Source organism: Palaemon carinicauda, chromosome 3 (genome assembly GCF_036898095.1).
Source record: "Palaemon carinicauda isolate YSFRI2023 chromosome 3, ASM3689809v2, whole genome shotgun sequence".
Taxonomy (NCBI): domain Eukaryota; kingdom Metazoa; phylum Arthropoda; class Malacostraca; order Decapoda; family Palaemonidae; genus Palaemon; species Palaemon carinicauda.
In genome coordinates this window covers 112,349,324-112,370,714 of record NC_090727.1, presented here as the reverse complement: position 1 = coordinate 112,370,714, position 21,391 = coordinate 112,349,324, and the positions used below count along the sequence as shown (strand labels likewise).

Genomic DNA, 21,391 nt, shown 5'->3' with positions numbered 1-21,391 from the left:
GTTAAGAAAAATGCAAATTGTCTCTGAATTTGTCATCTTTAAGGTTGAAGTGGTTACTCGTGTGCTGGCTGGGGCGTTGGCAGAGCTTCCCCATCACCTGCCAGCAAGTACTGATGTCTTATTATAAATCTTAATAGCCAAGTTCTAGCTATGCTGGTAACATAGTCCTATTAAAGGACACAGGTTTGTATAGTTAGGAAAAATACAAAATACTTTCGAAATTTATGCTGTATATTTTGCATGGTAAAATGAACAAGATTATTTTGAATTCTTTAATAATGAAGCATTGTACTGTATACAATTGAAGCTTTATATGTAAAAAATGATTGGTTGACATCAATTAGCTTTTTATTAAATTACGTGTGATTTCTGCAGCACGAGTAAAACTCGATTCTGATTCTCATTTAATCTCTTTTACAGCATTTGACTTTGACTTGTGCACATCTATTCTAAGACGTCAAGATGCCACCAATTTCGTCTCCTCTTGGTAACATATTGCAGAATAGTATTGAAAATTTGTTAATTGCCGAACAACAAGTTCAGGGTATGTTTATAGTGTTACTTATATTTTTTTTTACAATAAGTAATTACAGTAATGTCTCAAGATACAAAATTAATTCGTTCTGGAGTGACTTTCCCTCAAAGATCTCTCATGGCTGCTCAGACTGACAACAATAACAATGACCTAAACCTGAGGAAGGGATTTTCTTCCTTGGCTAATGCTGGTGCTCCATCCGGGGGGAATCTTTTGGATGCTTTGACTACCTCCGAAACTTCTGATGCTTCCCTTATGGGGATGATCCTGACTCCTACTTTGCCTGTGGCGTAGTCTTTGCTGCTATTGAAAAAGTCCCACTGGCTTCTTCCTCCATCGGAGTGTCATCTATCTGTCAGACCTTGATCTCGAAGAAGGCTAGTAAAGGGAACAAGCACTTGGACTTTTCCTTTTACATGCTTTCTTTTCTTACTCCTCTTTGTCCAATTCTCTGATGCTAGTTATCTAAAAAGTAGTAGTCCAGGAAGACCAACTGAAGGAGTCCTATGAGACTGAATAATCCCTCTCCTTGTAAGCATGAAGGAGACTGTGTGTTATCAAGTATCAATCACGAGAGGGAAAGTACATTGGTGTAAGGTAAAGGGGATCTAGGACAACTGGCTGCGGCCAATTTCCTTTGCATTTATATCTATTATTCCTGGGGTAATTGAGAAATAATTTTACACTTTTTAGTTAATATGCAAATATGTTTTAAGCATATAACTATGATGTGCATGTATTTATGAATTATGTATCGTATTTATATATATTTACCTAAGTATATTATCATGTATGCATTTTATAGCCAATGTGCCGTGATATAATTTTTGCAAAGAGATTTGGAATGCTCATTGATGCGTTTCGCAATGTTACCATTCTTTATGCGAATTTGTGTCGTGCATAACTTCTTTTGCATCTCTAAAACTGTGTGATATTATCAGTACAAAGTCTATATTACTTTTTTACTTTGTGAGTGTCTGTGTTGCCATTGTGGAAGGAGTTTGTTAACTGAACATTTTACAGTGTAAACTTAAACTATATTTGTTCCGTAACCGAAATACTAACCACGCTATTTACAGAGGGTTACCTTTTAGCGCAGCTGAAATGGCGAGCCATTAGAATTTAACGAGGGTGTATTACCCCCGCGCTAGTTAGCGGGGGGGATAGGGGAGTGGTAGCTAGCTACCCCTCCCCCCCCCTCACACACAGATGAATGCTCACTTTCACTTTTGGCTCGGACTGTGACAGACGTCTCTGTCTTGGTCCTCTCTTGGCAGCCATTGTTTGTTTTGTCTTTACTTAATTGCTTACTTTTCATTTACTCAATATATATGTAAACATGTTTTCATGTTTGTATATATATTTGAGTATAGATATAAGTAAGTTTCCTTTTCAGAGTTGTGTGTGTAGTGTACGATATCTACGTGGAGTCCTCGGCAGTTAGGCCACCACGGCGTAATTTTATGGGTGGCGATCGAGTTTGACTTATGTCTTTCTCTCTCTCTCTCTTGAGGTCGTTCACCCTTTTACTACGTGTTACTACGCCCTTGTAGCTTCCTTTCCGTGTGGGGGGGTTGCTACGCCGTACGTTTGTCTCAATTAGTTATGAATCTAATTGTAGTTGTTTTTTGTTTTTCAGCTTGTAGAACGATTCCTTTCGGGGTTTTCGTTCTTTCTTTAGTGTTCATTCATTTTTAAATTACATAATTACATAGTTACATAATTATAATTGTTATAATTCTGTTTTGGTTACAGCTCTCCTTCCGTGAGTGTAAGTGGTTGTGAGGGCACGTGCCTGTTGTGTAATTCTTGTTTCCTTTCCCTCGGGATTCCTCTTCGGAGCCTTCCCGTTCGCCCGCGCGCCCGCTCAACCGTTCGCCCGCGCGCGCGCGCGCGCCCGCTCGACCGCTTGCCCGCTCGACGGCTCGCCCGCTCGACCGCTCGCCCGCTCGACGGCTCGCCCGCTCGACGGCTCGCCCGCTCGACGGCTCGCCCGCTCGACGGCTCGCCCGCGCGACCGCTCGCCCGCGCGACCGCTCGCCCGCGCGACCGCTCGCCCGCGCGACCGCTCGCCCGCGCGACCGCTTGCCTGTGCGCCCGCGCGACCATTCGCCTGCGCACCCACACGCCCACACGCCCACACGCCCACGTGCCTGCACGTCTACGCTCATGCGCGTCCGCGCCCATGCTCTCCAATGTTCGCCCACGCGCGAACCAACGGTTTTCCATCGCGCGTACGGATGGTGTTCCGTCGCGCGAACCTACAGTGTTTCTTCGCACAAACGTCGGCTTATTTCTTGCAGTATCCATTGCTCGTCTATGGGTTATCGCTCGCCGACCACCAGCTCTCGCCCTTCCTACCACGCTCGCCCTCCTTCTGCGCGCCCACGCGAAAATCTTTGAATTACTGTCGCGCGAGCTCCAGGGCGATTGCGACCACGATTCCCAATGGGGTTTTCGCAGCATGGCCAGCCTGGCGAGTTCTTCTGGAGCGTATTTCCAGAACACGGCCTCACCCCGTAAACGCAGAGCATGGCACTTGCAAGAATAGGAGAAACTTAATAAGGGAGATCTGAGCAACACTCCTCTTCCCTGAACCTGGGTTAGCCCTTCCCCGTCATTCCCTGGAAGGATTTTTGGCGGGGGGGGGGCTTTCCGTTCGAGATTTCTCCATCGGACAAGGGGTGACTGCTTACCCCTTCCTCTGGGAGCTTACCAGGTTCTTTCCCTCCTCGGTTACGGCCCGTGGTTTGGTTCAAGGAAGCTACAGGAAGATCATGGGTACTTTCCTCCTCTCGAGCTCAGGCACCTTGGCCTTTCGTCGTTAAGTATCTAACTTGCGGACAAGCTCGATGTTGTACCATCTGGACGCGCTGACTGAGGGCTTCCTTCGGGTGTCTCATCTGTGGAGGTCGACGACCTCAGACACCCTTCCATCCTTGAGATGAGTTTGTTTGTGCCCAAGGACAGAGACTTAGACAGCGGCTGTGCTGAGGAAATCGACTTCCGTTTTCACTCCTCCAAGGCGCTTTCTTCCAGACTCTGCAGGGCTCCAGCGCCCTTTTCTTTCAACCACGTCGGCCTAAGTTATCGGCTACGACAACTGGGACAAGGTGTCCAATTGCAGTTTCCTCCTGTCGGGAACAGATGGCACGGGAGACTCCCCCGGGGGGGGCATAGTCCTAAAAGGAGTTCACGAACTCTAAGATTGCAGGTTTTTCGCTGGGAGGATGCTTAATGTTACTCATCCGAATGACAGCTTCCCGATGCCCATTCCCGCACAATCTCTGTGATCAGCCAAGGATATCGCGCCTGCCGTCTCTGTCAGCGAGTTCAGTGTCTCTGAACCTCTATGCCATAGCGTCAGCAGAGTTGCCCGGTTGGGCAGAATGATCCATACCTTAGGCGAAGGTCTTCCTTAGGATCATCGGCGGCTTCACCCCCGGCCTCCTCAGTCGATCCTTTCTTGTAAGGAAGGATCTGAGAGGGGATGTCCGTAGTCGACCTCTCAGCCCTGATCAAGTTTGTCGAACAAACCTCGGCCAGCGTAGACCAGCAGAATCGATCAGACTGGTAACGAGGCGACAGGACTCCTTAAACCCTGGATCGGAAGGACGGGTACTTTGTTTCCATTCCATCCATCTTCCAGGGTGCTCGTCGAATTCAGCCTAGACTGCAAGTATTCCTGCTTATGATGCAGTGTGGCTATCCCGCCGTGGCATAGCAGGTTTGTTTTCCCCAGAGAACTCTCCCTGCCTTCCTCTTGGCCGCTCAGGTGCAGGCTTCCGCTTCCTCTGCCGTTTGGAGGGCTGGTCAACTCCGGTAGGCTCGGGTTCGACCTTCTTCAGTGCCGGGACAAGCTTCCGGATGCTTACCATGAGTGTGGGCTCATGGTATATTGCTTGGAGCCTTCTCTTCCTCTGCCTCAACATCTGGAGTATCTGTCCATGATATTGAGTCAACGGCCTTACCACGTTGGAAACCCCGCTTCTCGTCCGTCCAGCGAGGTTAAGCAACGTCGGTACTTGGATGGGTGACCACCTGGGGACGCCAGATTCTGTTACCACATCCTCCGAGCCTTCCTTTCGGTTGACTGTGGCAAGACTGAGGAGAGTCGCAGTACCTGTTCTCAGTTAAGCAGAGCTTTCAGCCCTACCTTGGAACGTTTCCTAGTTCTCCTTTCCTCATTGACCCGTCTATAGTCCGAACGGTCGCCTCAGGATAAGTTCCATGTGGGGTGATCCAAGTTCCGGTGGCTTCAGGCAATGTTTAACCGGACTTCCTGGCCCCTATGGGACCAGCGGAACTATTAGACCTGCAATGGGTGTTGACCTATGGAGCCTCTTGATGGTAGTGGATATTCTCGTCCTTTCCCCACATTCTTGATGCTGTTCTCGGACTCGTCAAAGGAAAGGGGGGGGGGGGGGGGGGCATGTTCCGGTCCAGGCCTATGGTCAAGACCTGAAGGATACCTCTCCATCATTCAGGCAGGCTTAGGGGCCTTAGTCTGGCCCCTCTACAGATCCTACAGCTCCTGCCGAGTCGCCCCGTGCGCGTCGACTTCATGATTCTGGCGTATTCTAACCAGCAGGGGACGCATTTTCACACCTTCACATCTTGCAGTAGAGGTACTGGGATGATTGAGATTCTCTCAATACCACCATCGGCTCTCTCATTCCAGGCAGGGGAATGTTCTCTCAGACTATCCGAGCAGAGCCTCGTAGAGAGAGTGTACCTGGGGGTCTTTGACCTTGGGTAACCAGCAAGTACTGGTCTGGGGGACCTGATCGCGACAGCTTGGAACCTCAAGCTTCCGCTATTCTTCCCCCCAGTCTCAGACCCCGAGACTCTGGCAAGATGCATTCCGGTGATGGTGGGACAACTTCGACGCCTGCTTCTTCCCTCCTTTTTGTCTGTGGACAATGGGTCTCAACAAGACCAGGTTGTCTGTCAACCTTTCAATGGGAGAGCTCCACTGGGACTATGCGCAGAACAGTTTCTGGACCCTCTGCTTCCCCTGACGAAACTCCCGGGAAAGCTTCTCCCACGGCGCAGACTACTCAAGCAACCACACTGCGACATCTCTCCCGAACCGGGGCGTCGCTTCGGCTTCATGCCTGGAGACACTACGCCTCCTCCTCAAGAAGAGACAACCCGCTACAGCCGCGGTACGGAGGTCGCGTCATCTGCGATAGTCATCCACAGGGGTCTCCCAGGCAAAGTGAAGAGTCTAAGGTGGTTGGTGCCGTGGGAGATATACCTCTTCCCTTGAGGCCTCTTCTCCAGCAATAACGGTCTTATTGCCTCTCGGCGGGAGGAAACTCCTCTCCGCTCTCGGCAATGAAGCCTGTCGCTCAGCCTTTCCCTGACCTTCAGGCTTAAAGGAATAACTTTTTCCTGCCCGCTGGATCTATCCTCGCTCATGCGAAGCTACGATCGTCCCTGCCCTAGTCGGAGGAAGACCTCCAACTTGGAGCATGGCTCGGACTTTTAGTCCTTTAAGAGATCTTCTCAAGACCCTTTACGACAGGCCTCGGATTGTATTCCGCCTTGGGTCTCCTGCTCACTCTGGCCACGGCCAGTGTGTAAGCAATCCTCTTGGTCTCTTACGACTCCCCCCTTTCTAAGGAAGAGGGGAAGGCAACATTCAGGCTCGCTCCTGAGTTGTTGGCTAGACTCAGAATCTGGGGGTCCCGGCCCTTCGGTCCGATTCATTCAAGATTTCGAGTCTCCATTCTGTATCTGATGTCCCAAGACTTTCTCTTTCTTGCCAGTAAAGGAATCGAGAGGTTAGCGCTGGGAACAGCTGCAGTTTGTCCTCAGTTGCAGCCGATTTGGGAGCACAAGGAGGACATGGGGGAGAGTCACCAGTATACCTCTTCAGCCCGGACTCAAGGACATTCATCTCGACCTGTCTCCAGACCCTCCCCCGTCACGTCGCCCTACAGCACGATGTTGGATACATCGCAACGTCCCTCGCCTTCGAGTAATACTACTCTGTGACGCAGGTGTTACAAGCTGGAGTCTGGAAGCGTCTAATGACCTTCGCAGCCCGCTTCCTGCAGGGCGTGACCCACAGGAGTCTCGATACGTTTTCTATCGCTCTGTGGTGGCTACACAACAGCTGGTCTAACCTCAGGCTCCTTTTTGGACAGGTAGCAGAAGGTTGAGGGCAATTGTTATCAGGTTTTAGTCTGCATGAACGAAAGAAGTATGTCTGGCCCTTACTTCTTTCTTCATCATCCCCTCTACGGGGAAGCAGCATCCTGGTCTCTGCATAGCTGACCTCGAACCTCTGCAGGTAAACCATGCTCCCTTGTGTTCCGAGTATTGAGTCAATACTGTCGCGTCCCCCATACCCTGACGAGGTGGTATTGGGAACGTCCTAACCCAGAGTTCCTTCTGGAACTCCAGGTCAACTGCCTAGGACGGGTCACACTTCTGAGTCCAGTACGTTTTGGCGCCGCTCTTTTGGCGACGATGATTTGGCGCCGCCGATTTGGCGCTAAATGGTTTTGGCGCTCGTTAATTTGGCGCTAGCCCATTTGGCGACAGCTTGAAAATTTTCTGACCTGATATATATATATATATATATATATATATATATATATATATATATATATATATATATATATATATATATATATATATGTATGTGTGTGTGTGTGTGTTTATATATATTACATGGGTCAAAAATAACATAAAAACAAAAAAGTTCTATTCATTTTCAGCAATACAGTATTAAAATGCTAAAAAAAAAAAATTGAAATAATTTCACCAACATGTTAATGCATTTCATAGTTATATGCCAAACCACGTAAGTATTCCAGTGGTTCCCGTGAATCAAACTGCTGTACTATAGCTAAAATGCGTTCATCAGCCTTAATGTATTTTAAGCGTTTTCGAGCAGGAGGATTCCCAGCCATTAGTTGTTCATAATAAGAATCGTGTCCTTTCTGAATTCTCTTTAAGCCATCGATGAATTTCCATAGAATTGTGTGGTTCATTCCAAATTCTGCATAGATTTTCGTGTGCGTAGCTTCAGCATGATTGTTTGTCCTGTCCTCACCTAATATCGTTCGACTATACATATTCCACATTTGCGTAGAGAAAAGTGGTGAACGTCGGCCATTTCCCCTCCTCAGAGGTCTTCCTACATAATTATCTTCGACCCAGTTCATTAACGGCTGGAGTTCATCAGGTAAATATTGCGTCAAAGCATCGATGTAAAAATCCATGTGAGAAATGGGTACAAAAGATACAGCAACGATCATTCTAGCTTTTACTGAGAAGTCGGGGTCATTATTATACAAATGTTTGAGCCCAAGTTGTTTCAGGTGCTTATGAATATTATGTGCAAAATGGGAGAAGCAGCCTTTCAACTCTACATCCGGAAAACATTGTCATTGCAGAAAAAGCTGCTTGTTCATAATCACAATAAATGCCCTTTGGTTGCAGCTCTGCGGACATCTCAGTTATCATTCGAAACATTTTCACGTATGTTGTTCGACGTTTATTAGGTAATAGGGCGTATGGTATAGGGAGAACTAAACGACACTTGAATATCGTAATAACTGGTTTAATATTACAATTTTCAAATCATACGAGCCTTTGGTGTGATGAGGTGATCACTAAACGAGACACAAATTTGCGGATGGTCCTTAAGTTTGTTTCTTGGCGCCAAAACAGCTCATCGCCAAAACAATGAGTGCCAAACTCTCTATCGCCAAAATGGCGGCGCCAAATCGTCAGCGCTAAAGAGTCGGCGCCAAATCGTCCTGTTCCGCACACTTCTTCCTTCACACACAAGCTTACGTAGGCCACATGGTTCCTTGCGGAGCAAGGAACTTGTGAGGTGCAGGGACTCCTTTTCTCGAGTGCGACTCACTCGGATTCTGAGTCCCCGGGTAAAGCCAAAGCCAGTATGGCTGGGGACTTTCCACCCTACCTAAGGGGTAAGTCACCCTCTGTAAATAGCGTGGTTTGTATTTCGGTTACGGAACAAATGACAAATTCGAAGATAATTTGTATTTTTCCTAACCATACAAACCTTAGCTATTTACACATATTTGCCCGCCAGCCCTGTCCCCCAAGACAAGTCCTACCTCTAAGTGAAAGTGAGCATTCATCTGTGTGTGAGGGGGGGTAGGGGTAGCTAGCTACCACTCCCCTACCCCCCCGCTAACTAGCGCGGGGGTACAACCCTCGTTAAATTCTAATGGCTCGCCATTTCAGCTGCGCTAAAAGGTAACCCTCTGTAAATAGCTAAGGTTTGTATGGTTAGGAAAAATACAAATTATCTTCGAATTTGTCATTTTTTCCTAAATAGACTTCGTTACAAAAATTTGGAAGTTTTACCTTCGCCAACTTGTTGCAAAGGTTATGTTTTGATATGTGTATATTTGTATGTCTGTCTGTGTGTTTGTGACTCTCATAACTCAAAAACTGTTTTACCGAATCCCATGAAATTTGGTGGGATGACTGGCCAGGATCCAGGGACAATTTGAATAGATTTTGGGAGTGATTGGGTCAAAGTTAAGGCCAAGGTCATGAACAGGTCAAAATATCTTTTTGCCTTACTGTGGCCAATTTTTATCTGATTTGCATGAAACTAAAGCAAAAATGTGCAAAGTTCCATTGCCAATTTTGTGATATACAACATGATATAGACAAAGATATGCACTCTATGGAGTGCCCATTCTAGTTGAATAAGATATTTGCAAAAGGGAAACCATCTAACTGGCAAAGTGGCCATCATCATCATCATCATCATCTTCACCTTCTACGCCTATTGATGCAAAGGACCTCGGTTAAATTTCGCCAGTCGTCTCTATCTTGAGCTTAAATTAAATTAATACTTTTCCATTCATCATCTACTTCACGCTTCATAGTCTTCAGCCATATAGGCCTGGGTCTTCCAACTCTTCTAGTGCTTTGTAGAGCCCAGTTGAAAGTTTGGTAAACTAATCTCTCTCCTTTTCTCAGTCTATGGAAAGAGAAAATTGCAGCCATTATAGGCTAAGTAAACTACTTGTAAATCAGCAAACCATCATGGATATATTTCTCTCCCTTTCTCGGTGTAAAGATCTGTCATTAATACAATCATAGATGTTTCTGCAGCAGCCAGTTAGTCTGCGGCCAGTTGGACTGGGACCCATTCCGAGGTACAGGCACTTTTCTCCTTGCTACTGTAGGATGATGGGTGCTGTCCTTATTCTCTCCCATCTCCTGAACATGTGGAACACTTTGGTGTGTCTACTCTGAGATACTGGGGTATTGAAAGGAAAGAAGATGGGACTAGGTGAGGGTCCATCATGTACGTATGATAGAGAACCATGGGTGAAAGGAACCATTAATCAGTTTCCTTGCTCGTAGGGGCAGTGAGAGATTCCCTAGGGTTTGTGTGATCAAGAATATGATCTACTGTCTCCTCACAATCATTCTCCTAGTGACTTTCGGGTCAGGGAAGACGACCCACACATTTGCCTGGTCAGGTGGATGATCACCTGTCCCCAATTCTAAGTCTATATGGCTTTTCTATGTGTGGGGAAGTTCCCACATACACATCCAATCAGAATCTGGATGGCTCTCAGTATTCGTCGGCGTGCAGAGATATTCTTTTGCGTGCTCTACAATGAACAAGTTCCTATAGCACCTAGTAACCTATCTCCACTCAGTGAGCTTGTGTCCACCTTGACACTGCTCTCACCTGCACAACCCATGGAGAGAAAAGTTTGGTGTACAGTGCTTCTTACTCTTGGGGGATGTGTGCCAGAGGCAGTTAATTTTCTGAAAGGGAGAAAGCTCTGCACTTTATCCTCATGATGGTACACCCCTGGTTTCATTCTAGTTCTAGAGCGTGATTACTCTGGGAGGAGAGAGCTGTCTCTCGAGTTACCTGTCAAACCTGCCTTGTTGAAGAAGGTGGTGGTGAAGAGTTTTTTAATTCAAGGACACCTGATCTTGGTGCGATGTTGGCGGGGGCGTAGAACCCTGAATGTGAGTGTTCATTCGTTGGCATTCTAAGGAGTGGCTACTGTGACACGTTTTACAGTGCACTCCTTGGTCATTGATCAGCATTTTGGTATTTTCCACCCTCAAGGATCAGTGGTTTTACTGGAGTTGCCTTGGTCAGACCTTGCTCTTGTGACCTTAGACAGAATTAATTCTCAGAACTGTTGGTATGAAAGTTCTCTGTTGCCCAGCCGTTCAAGCAAGATCCTACATTTTGGACTCTTTGGACTGAAGAAATTTAACATGCATGTCAGGTGGGAAGTGTTTCCCCATAACCATCTGTCGGTAGTTATAACTACCTCATTAATAATTCAATGGCCGATACATCTTCCGTGTAAGTCACCCTCCTATTAAAAGACTCGGGTTTCTATAGTGAAGCACAATAAAGATTATTTTTAAAAGTTGATGATAATGTACTATTGAATTAGAAATAGTGATGTTATACTAGTAAATTATAAAGAGTTTGTTCCGACGTAGATACAAACCTTCCGCTATTTATAGGGTACAGTATACTTTCGGCGCAGCTGAAAGACGAGCCATGATAATTTTAGCGAGGGATAACTACCCCATCTGCTAGTTAGCGGGTAGGGGGTAGGGTAGACTGGCTACCCCGCTCACTCACACCTCTCGGTTGAGTAACCACTTTACTTTATGGCTCGGTAGAGGACGGACATGCTGCCCTTCTCTCCCGCAAAGACTTGGCTTGATTGTTTTTGTTTATTTTATTTTTTTCTTGTGTGTTCTCATTTATCTTACATATATAGGAGTGTATATATGTATAAATGGAAATATACGTTGTTAGATACTTGTAACTTTAATTGCTGTTGACAACGGATCCGACTGCCTCCGCCGTAGGGAGTTGTCATTGCCGCCCTACCTTGCGACTGATGGTCGGCAGGTTCTCAACACTGCCGTGTTTTTGTTTCATTACTGAATTAAAGTATAACAGTTCAGCTCCCTTTCGAGGAATTATCTTACAAGGCAGGTGACTTATTCCCGAATAGTGTATTTTGTGCAACGGACCATGAATTATAATTGATAACAACTTCCTTTTTTTCACAGGTAACAGCGACGTAGAACACAAGGCCGAGTGCTACGACCGCCCTGTTTGTTATCCTGCGCTCCCTGTGGTAACTCATGAGCTGCCCTCATTACGAGGTAGCATTCGCTGTCAACCTTCAACTTGATGTTCCTCCTTCGAGGAGAACTTCTCTCTCTTTCTCGCGAGAGAGAGAGAGTGATTTTTGTTATCGCCTATGCTTTTTTCCCATAGACCTGGGAGAAAGCTTTACTTAGGCTATGTCCTCTTGCGGGAAGACTTCTCTCTCGTTCGCGAGAGGGATTTTTTTTACGCCTACTCTTTTTTCCCATAGAGCTGGGAGAAAGCTTGCCTTAGGCGATGTCCTCCTTCTGGAGGACTTCTCTCTCGTTCGCGAGAGTTTCTTATGCCTACGCTTTTTTCCCATAGAGCTGGGAGAAAGCTTGTCTTAGTCGATATCCTTCTTCAGGAGGACTTCACTCTCGTTTGCGAGAGATATTATTAAGCCTACGCTTTTTTCCCGTAGAGTTGGGAGAAAGCTTGTCTTTAGCTATGTCCTCCTTCGGGAGGACTTCACTCTCGTTCGCGAGAGAGATATTTTACGCCTACGCTATATTCCCATAGAGCTGGGAGAAAGCTTGTCTTAGGCGATGTCCTTCTTCGGGAGGACTTCACTCTCGTTTGCGAGAGATATATTTTACGCCTATGCTTTATTCCCATAGAGCTGGGAGAAAGCTTGTCTTAGGCGATCTCCTTCGGGAGAACTTCCCTCTCGTTCGCGAGAAATAACTTGTAGGAGTTTGCTGATCCACCAGGGGTGGTGGCAGAGCTTTCTCCAAAGCAGGTTATCCTCGTTCTCGAGAAAAGACCGCCTCTGGGCATCAGCGGTCCCCCGTTACGCTTTTGGTTGTCCTTCAGGGGCGGAGCGAGAGCCTTATCTTAAGCGACATTCTCCTTCAGGAGAACAAACCTCTTATGCGGAGGTGTTATCTTTGAACCTGCTGGTTCTCCTTGATCCTTCGGGGTCTCGTTATGATCACCCTTTGGGCTGGCGTGATTGTTGAGCCTTCGGGCTCTCGTCATGTTGATCCTGCGGGTTCTCATGACAGTAGGAGGCCTTCGGGAGCGGAGACTTCGCTCGAAACCTTCGGGTATCAGTTATGCTGAACCTTCGGGCTCTCATAACGATGGTAGCCTTGAGCCTTCGGGAACTTGTGCCATCAATCACGCTGACCTTTCGGGGTCTCGTGACAGAGGAACCTTGGTTCTGGAGAGGGAGATCTCAACCTTCCGGACTCACCAGTGGTAGCTTATACACCCCCCCCCCCCGGAACCCCCCCAAGCAGCGGCGCGAGCCCTAAACCACGCCCCCTTGGGCGGAGTTACCAGGGACGAGCGGGTTGACTCGGCAATGGAAGTCACATTTCTGAAGTTGACTTCGGCACAGAACGTTCTCCTCTTTTCCCTCCCGCTGCTCCCAACATATATTTGCTGGTTTTCATTATTCTGCACTCAGCAACCAGAGTAATATCTCAGCCCACGGCTTAATTATGGCTAGGCAAATTCTTACCTCTGTGGAGGTGCATCGGCTTAGCGAAGACTCCAGCGAAGAGGAGAACGTAATCAGTAACGAAAAACGAACACAATCGACTGCAGGAAGTGGAATGCCTTCAAATTCTGATATTGTTAATATGTTACTCCAACAGAATCAAACTCTCATGAAAATTATTCAGAAAAGGTAAGGTTTTAAATTCTGTTTACAACGAAAACGTCATATGGAAAGCAGCTGATTTAGACTCATAACGTCACAAATGCAAATGGCGGCCCCCATACGTAAGTTTGTTATGATTTGAATGGTTAGAGCAGGCATTTCCGAACATAGCGTAAGTAGCTTAAGCAAAGCATGTGCATGATTACAACATGAATAATTGGAGTAAACAAACTAAATTCTCCAATTTATATATATAACAAAATTATAACTAGGTATACAAAACAAATTGCTTGCCTGACACATCAAAGGCTCGCAGCTTAATAGGCAGTAGGCTAGACCACAGGTAAGTTCGAGTTTACATTTCTCACTTTAAACCTATCGACACTAGCCTAGGCCCTGGGGGGCAATCTGCTAAGGGTTACATATGAGGCAGGTCTAGATTATTAATAATAACAGATATAAACTTAACATTCACTTAAATATGGCACTGAATTAACCTAAGAGGGCTATTTGAGTCGTGAACCCCATTGCCTGACTTCAGCCTTTTAGGTCCGCTGCTGTCCATATTTACTATACCTGTTGAACAAACATTTGAATTAATCTATGGTAAATAAATCACTGATGAAAAACAACCCTGCCCCTGCCATGCAAGATGACTTGAAAAAGACGAACGTAGTGTACCGATATGAATGCCCCGTCCAGGAATGTCCTGGCACCTACATCGGGATGACGACGATGCGTCTTTCTAAGAGATTATCTTGCCACGTGCAACAGGGTGCAATAAAAATGCATTGCCTCCAAAAACATAATTTCAAGACAACAAGGGAGCATATAGTGAAAAATGTAACCATCATCGGCCGTGCCCCTGACAGCAGACGTCTCCGGATAATGGAAGCTCTTTTTATTCAACAACAAAGACCTAACCTCAACACCACGCAAGAAGGGACCTTATTGCCAACATGTATAAGGTCCACCACCAACAATAGTCCAGGCAATAACAACCATGACAGGACTGATATAGCCGAAGGTCAAAACAGGGATTATCTCCTGACAGAACCAGAGTCAATAATCCCACCAAACAAGGCCACCACCCAATAGGATTAATGGTCTCCACCCTAGGGCGGTTCTTAACCACTGAAGATGGAATCTCGAAGCAGGACTCCGTATATAAGCCATCAAAACAACACCTGCATTTCAGTTCACTCTTGACAATGAGCAGAAAACCTTCTAACTGCTCGAAACCGGTTGAGTTCGAAGGATGTGTTAAACTTAACTCCACGTAATTTATCTTTTTTGTACAAAAGTGACCATTACTTTGTGTGCACTAGCATTGTGGTAGTGTTTTATACTTTGTACATATTATCTGTACTTTTACAATGTGTTGTGATATATTAAAGACAAATTGTGAATGATATGGTCTTCATCACCTTCCTATTGATATGTCCCTTTCCCAGTTACTGGCGGATTGTTCAAATGAAGAGAAAAAGATAATAAGAACAATAGAAAAAGTTAATTACAAGATTAACGCCACTGAGGCAGCAATCACTTTTAATAAAACCTGATATTAAAACATTCATCTCAGCAGAAGTGGTTCACCTGCTAAGAAGAATGAGGCTCCCCCTCATACTAAGCGCTCGAGACGATCACCTGAATTACCTGAAAGTGCAAATTTAGACCTCTTTTCCTTTTATAATAATGGAGATGAAAGTGATTACGAGGATTTCAACCTTCTTACCTTCCATAAACCCATTCCTTCATATATTTCCACCAATTTCAAAGCTGAACCATCTTTTCCTAGAGAAGGGAAAATTCAATTGAATAATTCACTAGTAGCATTAACTTTCAGTGAAGGCCATAGTGATAACCGTGATAAATTCTTTGTTAGTAGTCAAAATAAGGAGTTCTCAGACTTTTTTAGATTAATTAATACTCCAAAGTTGAATTTCTGGCCTGAAGGTAAGGTATTTGATGACAGCTACAAGAGAAAATTTTTTTATGACATAGAAAATATTAAAATGAGTATTTCTGCCTTTCAAGGGCATGCAGCACTGGCACACATTGTATACCCCTCCAAAGTAAATGACATTCATTTTTTGTCCAAGATTATTATTGGTCCCCTAAGAAGGAGCATAGACCTCATACAAAATTTGATAAGAAATTTCAGAAGCAGAGCACTTCCTAGATACCTCAAGGAAGAGATAAGAGATCTTATAATCAAAGCAGACATTAAAGAAGTTTGGAATTTAACTGAAGACCAAAAATCAACCATTGCTGCCTGCTTTCACAAGGGTCCCCTCCTCAGAGGAGGGGCAGCAAACTTCAGGGGTAGGAAATTCAACTTCGAGGGCAGATTTCAGGGAAGAAGGTTCAGTTTCCTCAAAGGTAACCCTAACTTTAGATTCAAGTCTCAGCCGCTTAGAAGAGGTAATAGGCGAGGTGGGTACAGGGGGGGGAGGTCACAAAATGGACAAGCTAATAGTTCAGGAGCCAGAGAAAAGAAAGACCCTAGAAATTGAGCCATGCTCCGCACCAGTTCAAAGAGAGATTTTTTCAGCACCAGTATTTTATGCACCAGTTGATAACGATGTTTACTCTGCACCAGTTAATAATGAGCTTTGCTCAGCACCAGTTAATGAGCTTTGCTCAGCACCAGTTAATAACGAGCTTTGCTCAGCACCAGTTGTTAATGAGCTTTGCTCAGCACCAGACCATCATGACATTGGGCCAAATGCTATAAATAAGGATAGAAGTAAAGAGACCTTGCCTTTGGCCTCCCAGAGCCCCCCAGAGAATAGGATAGGTAAGACATTACTAATGAATATTGATAGTTGGAGAAAGCTTCCTAATGCCTCTTTTGCTTGTAAAATTATCAATGAAGGGGTGAGAATTCCATTTAATAATAAACTAAAAGCCCAGAGATCATTAAAAAGAACAGGTAAAGATAGATTTTATTCAATTAACAAGCGTAAAATATTGGAAAGAGAATGTGACAGACTGCTAAAACTAGGAGTCATAGAGCAGATCCCCAGAACTTCCTTTTACTACTCCAACCACATATTTTATAAATTAAAACCAGATGGAACAGTACGACTAATCTTTGACATGAAGGTGCTCAACACTATGATAAAAAAACCTTCTTTTACCATGCTCAAGGCCAATACTATATTTCCCTATCTACATCTAAACTCTTGGGCCTGCAAACTAGATTTAAAAGATGCTTATTGGCACATTCCATTACATGTAAGTACAGTAGCCAGAAATTTTTAACCTTCAAATTAGGTAAAAGGAAGTTCAAATGGACTGTGGTACCCTTTGGACTAAAGACAGCACCTTATATTTTTTCAAAGATAATGTACACGGTGATCAAGTATATTAGAACTTAATATAACATCTTAATATTCAATTATCTCAATGACATTCTTATATTAGCAAAAGATTATTTAAAATGTAAAAATCACATTCAGTTAGTCATTAAAATCTTGTCAGACTTGAGATGGAATATCTCACTTAAAAAATCTACAATTGAACCGACTCAAAGAATTGAATTTTTAGGAGTGCATTACAATATGATTAAGAAAACTATGAATCCCAGTGGGAAAAACATAGAGAAGTGTGTCGAATTGGCCAAAGCTTTCTCCAGCTCTGTTAAATCTGACCTTCATTCCTATCAAATGTTAATCGGAGCTTTAAATTTCAGTGCATCCTATACAAGCTTGGGAAGATTCCATCTTAAATATCTCCACAGATACCACAGTTATTTTAATTCAGGGTACAAAATCATTCCCCACACCTTCAAAAAATACCTAAAGCCATGGGAACAGAGACAAATGTACAGAGAGGTTAACATTCCAAAACCACAAATAGATGCAGAACTTTTCATGGACGCTTCCAACCAGGGTTGGGGAGGTGCATTAGTAATAGCGGGTAATATGCTCTCAATAAATGGAACTTGGACAAATGAAGAATCCTCCTTTCACATCAATGTAAGAGAGTTATTAGCTTGCTTCTATTCTTTGGAACACTTCACCACAAGGTTATACAACAAAGTAGTCTTAATACATGTTGATTCAAAGGTTACTAATTGTTGGCTAAGGAAACAGGGTAGTATCAGAAACAAGTTAGCTCATGAACTGGTCAGGAAAATACTTAGTACCATGAAGGATCACAACATACAGATAAATTCCAGATGGATCAGGGGAGTAAGTAACACCATCGCAGACTCACTTTCCAGGGACCTGGGTTCCGTTCACACAGAAACTTCCCTCAGTGACAGTCTATTCTCCTTAATCTGCTCTGACTTCTATTTCACCCCGGAAATAGATCTGTTCTCAAATGGCTTCAATACTAAGTGCAAAAAGTTTTGTTCATCTCTTCCAAACCAAAAAGCCATCAGCAATAATGCACTTACGATTAGCTGGAAGGGATCAACACCTCTCTATGCCTTTCCACCAGGATTCTTACTACACAAAGTAGCTTTTAAAATCCATAAAGAATGCAATAATAACATGCTTTTCTGCACCATATCACAGGGGACGGAACCATGGATTCCATTAGTGAGGTCAGTCGCGAAGCAGCACAAACGATATACAGTACTGTGAAGATCGAAGACTACCAGATAGTTCTCAAGGATTGTATCTCACCTTCAGCAAAGCTCCAATCAACTTTGATCGCCTTCAAAATTTAAAGGATCACCTCCCTAATGTCTTTCCTCCTGAGGTTTGCTCCAAAATTGCTATCAGCTTGAGGGACAGCTCCTTGCACAAGTATGAAAACCTATATAACATTTTTAAAAGTTTCATTCACAAGGAGTATGGAAGAGACAACAAATTCCCCCTGTTATCAATTATTTTATTTTTCAATCACCTTATAGACAGGGGACTGTCTTACAATACCCTGAAGAGCTACAGAGCAGCTTTAGGTCCTATCTTGTCAGGTTATTTCCCAGGTTACTGTCTTGCAGAAGACAAATATGTCAAAGCAATGATATCGGGAGTTAATAGAAGGAAGCCTAGCAATTCTCACCAGTTCCCTGGCTGGGATCTAGACCAATGGTGCACAACCGGCGGCCCGCGGGCCGCATGCGGCCCCCAGTGAAGCACATGGCGGCCCTCGAAGTTATCATAAAAAACATAATATATCACTCTCTGTACAGTAAAAGAAAATAATAAATATAAACATATTACTCCGTCTTATGATATAATTACAAATAGTAAAAATGTACTATATAACACACACACACACACACATATACATATGTATGTATGTATGTATGTATATGTGTCTGTGCATATATATATATATATATATATATATATATATATATATATATATATATATATATATATATATATATATATATATGTATACTGTATATATATATAAGGGATTTTGACGAAGGAAAAATCTATTTCTGGGGAGAGACCTGGGACGCCTGGTGAAAAAGTCCTTCTTTCTACTTTTTCTGATATAAATCTTCCAAATATACCAGAGAAAATTAATAGCATGGAATGCAGAGGTTGTTAACGGCCGAATCATATTGGCAAATTGTCGAGTTCCTTTTGTCCGATTCGATGAAGAGATAGTTTTTCGGTTCAATGTTCGTGTCTCTACGAGCTGCCAACTTCCTGTAGTCCACAAAGTTAGAGTTTTGGCTATCCTTGAGTAATCTGACACAGTGAGTTTGGATTACTTGGGTCAGTTTGAGGAACGGGATCCGGATGGGACGGAGTTTCAACTCGAGGAGGAGAGGAAACCAACTGTTCTTGGCCAGTGTGGTGGTACTAAAGCCACTGCGCCCCGGAAGGAGCGTAGTTTTGTAAAAGTTTCTTTAGAAGATTCACTGGGGGAAATAGGGAAATCTTCTTCTAATGGTTCCAATCCCGGGGTAATGCGTCCATGGCATAAGCCCGAGGGTCCAGGGTTGGGGTCACATAACAAGGAAGTTTGTGATTCATCTGAGTTGCGAATAGATCTACCTGGAGGCCCGGAACCAGCCTGAGTATCACCGGAATGAAATTATGTCTAGAGACCATTCTGACTCCAGTGGATTCGTCCTGAATAGTGAGTCCGCTCTCACATTCTGGGCTCCCGCTAGGTGAGTTGCTGACAGGAACCAGTTCTTTTCTGTTGCCCAGGCGAAGATAGTGACCAGGATCTGATTCAGGTTGGGTGACTTGGATCCTCCCCTGTTGACGTAGTGTACTACGTCTGTGCTGTCTGACACTACTCTGATGTGGGTCGACCTCGGAGGAGAGTCTCTCTTCAGGGTCAAGAACACTGCCATGGCTTCGAGAACATTGATATGGGACTGTTTCATGGCGGGTGACCAAGAGCCCTGAAACATCTGATGTTCGGAGTAATCCCCCCATCCACTTATAGACGCGGCTGTATGGAATGTCACTTGTGGAGGTGGGAATTGTAGAGGAACCGATTTGGAGAGGTTCTTCGGTTCGGACCATGGGCGTAGTCTCATTTTCAAGACAGAGGGGATCTTCGAGACCTTGTCTCTTATAGGTACTGTAGTTCTCTTTCTCCAAACTCGATTGATGTCTTTGAGTTTGGCTTTTAATAGGAGATCTGTTACTGAAGTGAATTGGAGAAGGCCGAGGATTCTTTCTAAGGCTCTTCTGGACACCTGTTTGTGTTTGAGAAAATTCTTGATCTTGGAAACTATTCCTCATACCCTTTTGGAAGGGAGAGACAACGTGTGCTTCGAAAGGTCCCACTGAATGGCTAACCATTCCAAGTGGCCTGATGGTTGCAGGCGAGACTTTTGGAGATTGACCCAAAATCACAGGTCGTAGAGAAATCGAAGTAATTCCTTCGTAGCTCTGTTGCCTTCTATGGCCGGCCGGGCCCAAATGAGCCAACCGGCCAGATAAGCAATGATCTGTATCTCTTGGTTACTGAGTTGTCCTTACACTGTCTCTCCCAGTTTCGTAAATATCCTGGGATCAATGTTGAGGCCGAAGGGCATGTCTTGAACGCAAAGGCTTTCCTGCCTAGGCGGAAACCCAGATAAGAAGAGAAGTTTCGAGCTATAGGCGCAAGATAATAGTCGTCGGTAAGATCGACAGAGGTGGTGACGGCCCCACGGGGAAGTAGGGTCCGTACCTGAGAGATAGTCAACATCCGGAACTTGTCGCAGAGAATGTAAGAGTTTAGCTTGACAAGTCCAGGTCCACTCTCAATGCCGACAAGCCTTTCTTCGGAATTGTGAACAGGCGGCCTTGGAACTTCAGTGATCGATCCCGTTTGATTGCTTTCTTCTTGAGTAACTCTGTGGTGTACTCTTTCAGGATGGGAGTGGATTTCTGGGAGAAGGTCACTGGTGGAGGAGGAGGACCTTGTGGCCATTTTCACCTCAAACCTTTAGAGATTATGCTATGAGCCCACAGACCGTAGGTCCAATGGTCTCGAAAATGGTAAAGTCTCCCCCCTACCGGGACCACCTCGTTGTGAGGGAGTGAATCTAGGTCCTTTCCTTCTCCGAGCCCCCTTTTTCCTAGGTCAGTCTCGATGGCGGGACTGTCTTCTACTCCTGTAGCTTCCTCTCTGGTGTCCACAAAAGGAGCCTGAGGGTTCGGATCTAGGGCTGTATGCAGGCGAGGACATCCCAACGGGTTTGGGCTGTGTACCTGGGGAATCAGTGAGGTAGACCACCTGATGAGGGGGATTCGGATGCATAGACGTCGAATCAGAGGAAGACTGTGATGACGAGTGGGTAACCGACTATCGATTCCTGTCTGATAGAGGCCTCAGACAGAACGTATTTCCCACAACTAACCCGATCAGACCACCAAACGTGTAGGTCGAATTGGAAGGGCAGAGATTGGTTCTTCCTGAATATCCGAAACAAAGCCTCAGTGGGATAAATCGAGGCTAGGGTCTCCCCGAGGTGGGGTCCGGCTCTTTAAGAGCCGGTATGGCCGAACCTTCTTTGTCAGTTTGAATAGTAAGACCTGTCCATTTATCCATAATAGACAAGGCAACGATGAGAGCGGCTGTAGATATGGCGTATTCTCCATTGTGTGGGGTGAGCTTGGAATTATCATACCCCCCAGACCGACAACATCCTGGTCCAGACAGATCG

General features: G+C 44.9%; 1 protein-coding gene across 1 annotated transcript in view; it reads left to right on the top strand.

Moving 5' to 3' along the window:
* Nucleotides 1–397: 397 nt before the first annotated feature.
* Nucleotides 398–21,391, top strand: part of LOC137638407 (cyclin-D1-binding protein 1 homolog) — a 263,747-nt gene continuing 242,753 nt past the window's right edge. The window contains exon 1 of the mRNA XM_068370457.1: nucleotides 398–544. Within this exon, the coding sequence (XP_068226558.1) occupies nucleotides 463–544 (82 nt within the window). The 5' untranslated portion in view covers nucleotides 398–462. The remainder of the gene's footprint in view (nucleotides 545–21,391) is intronic.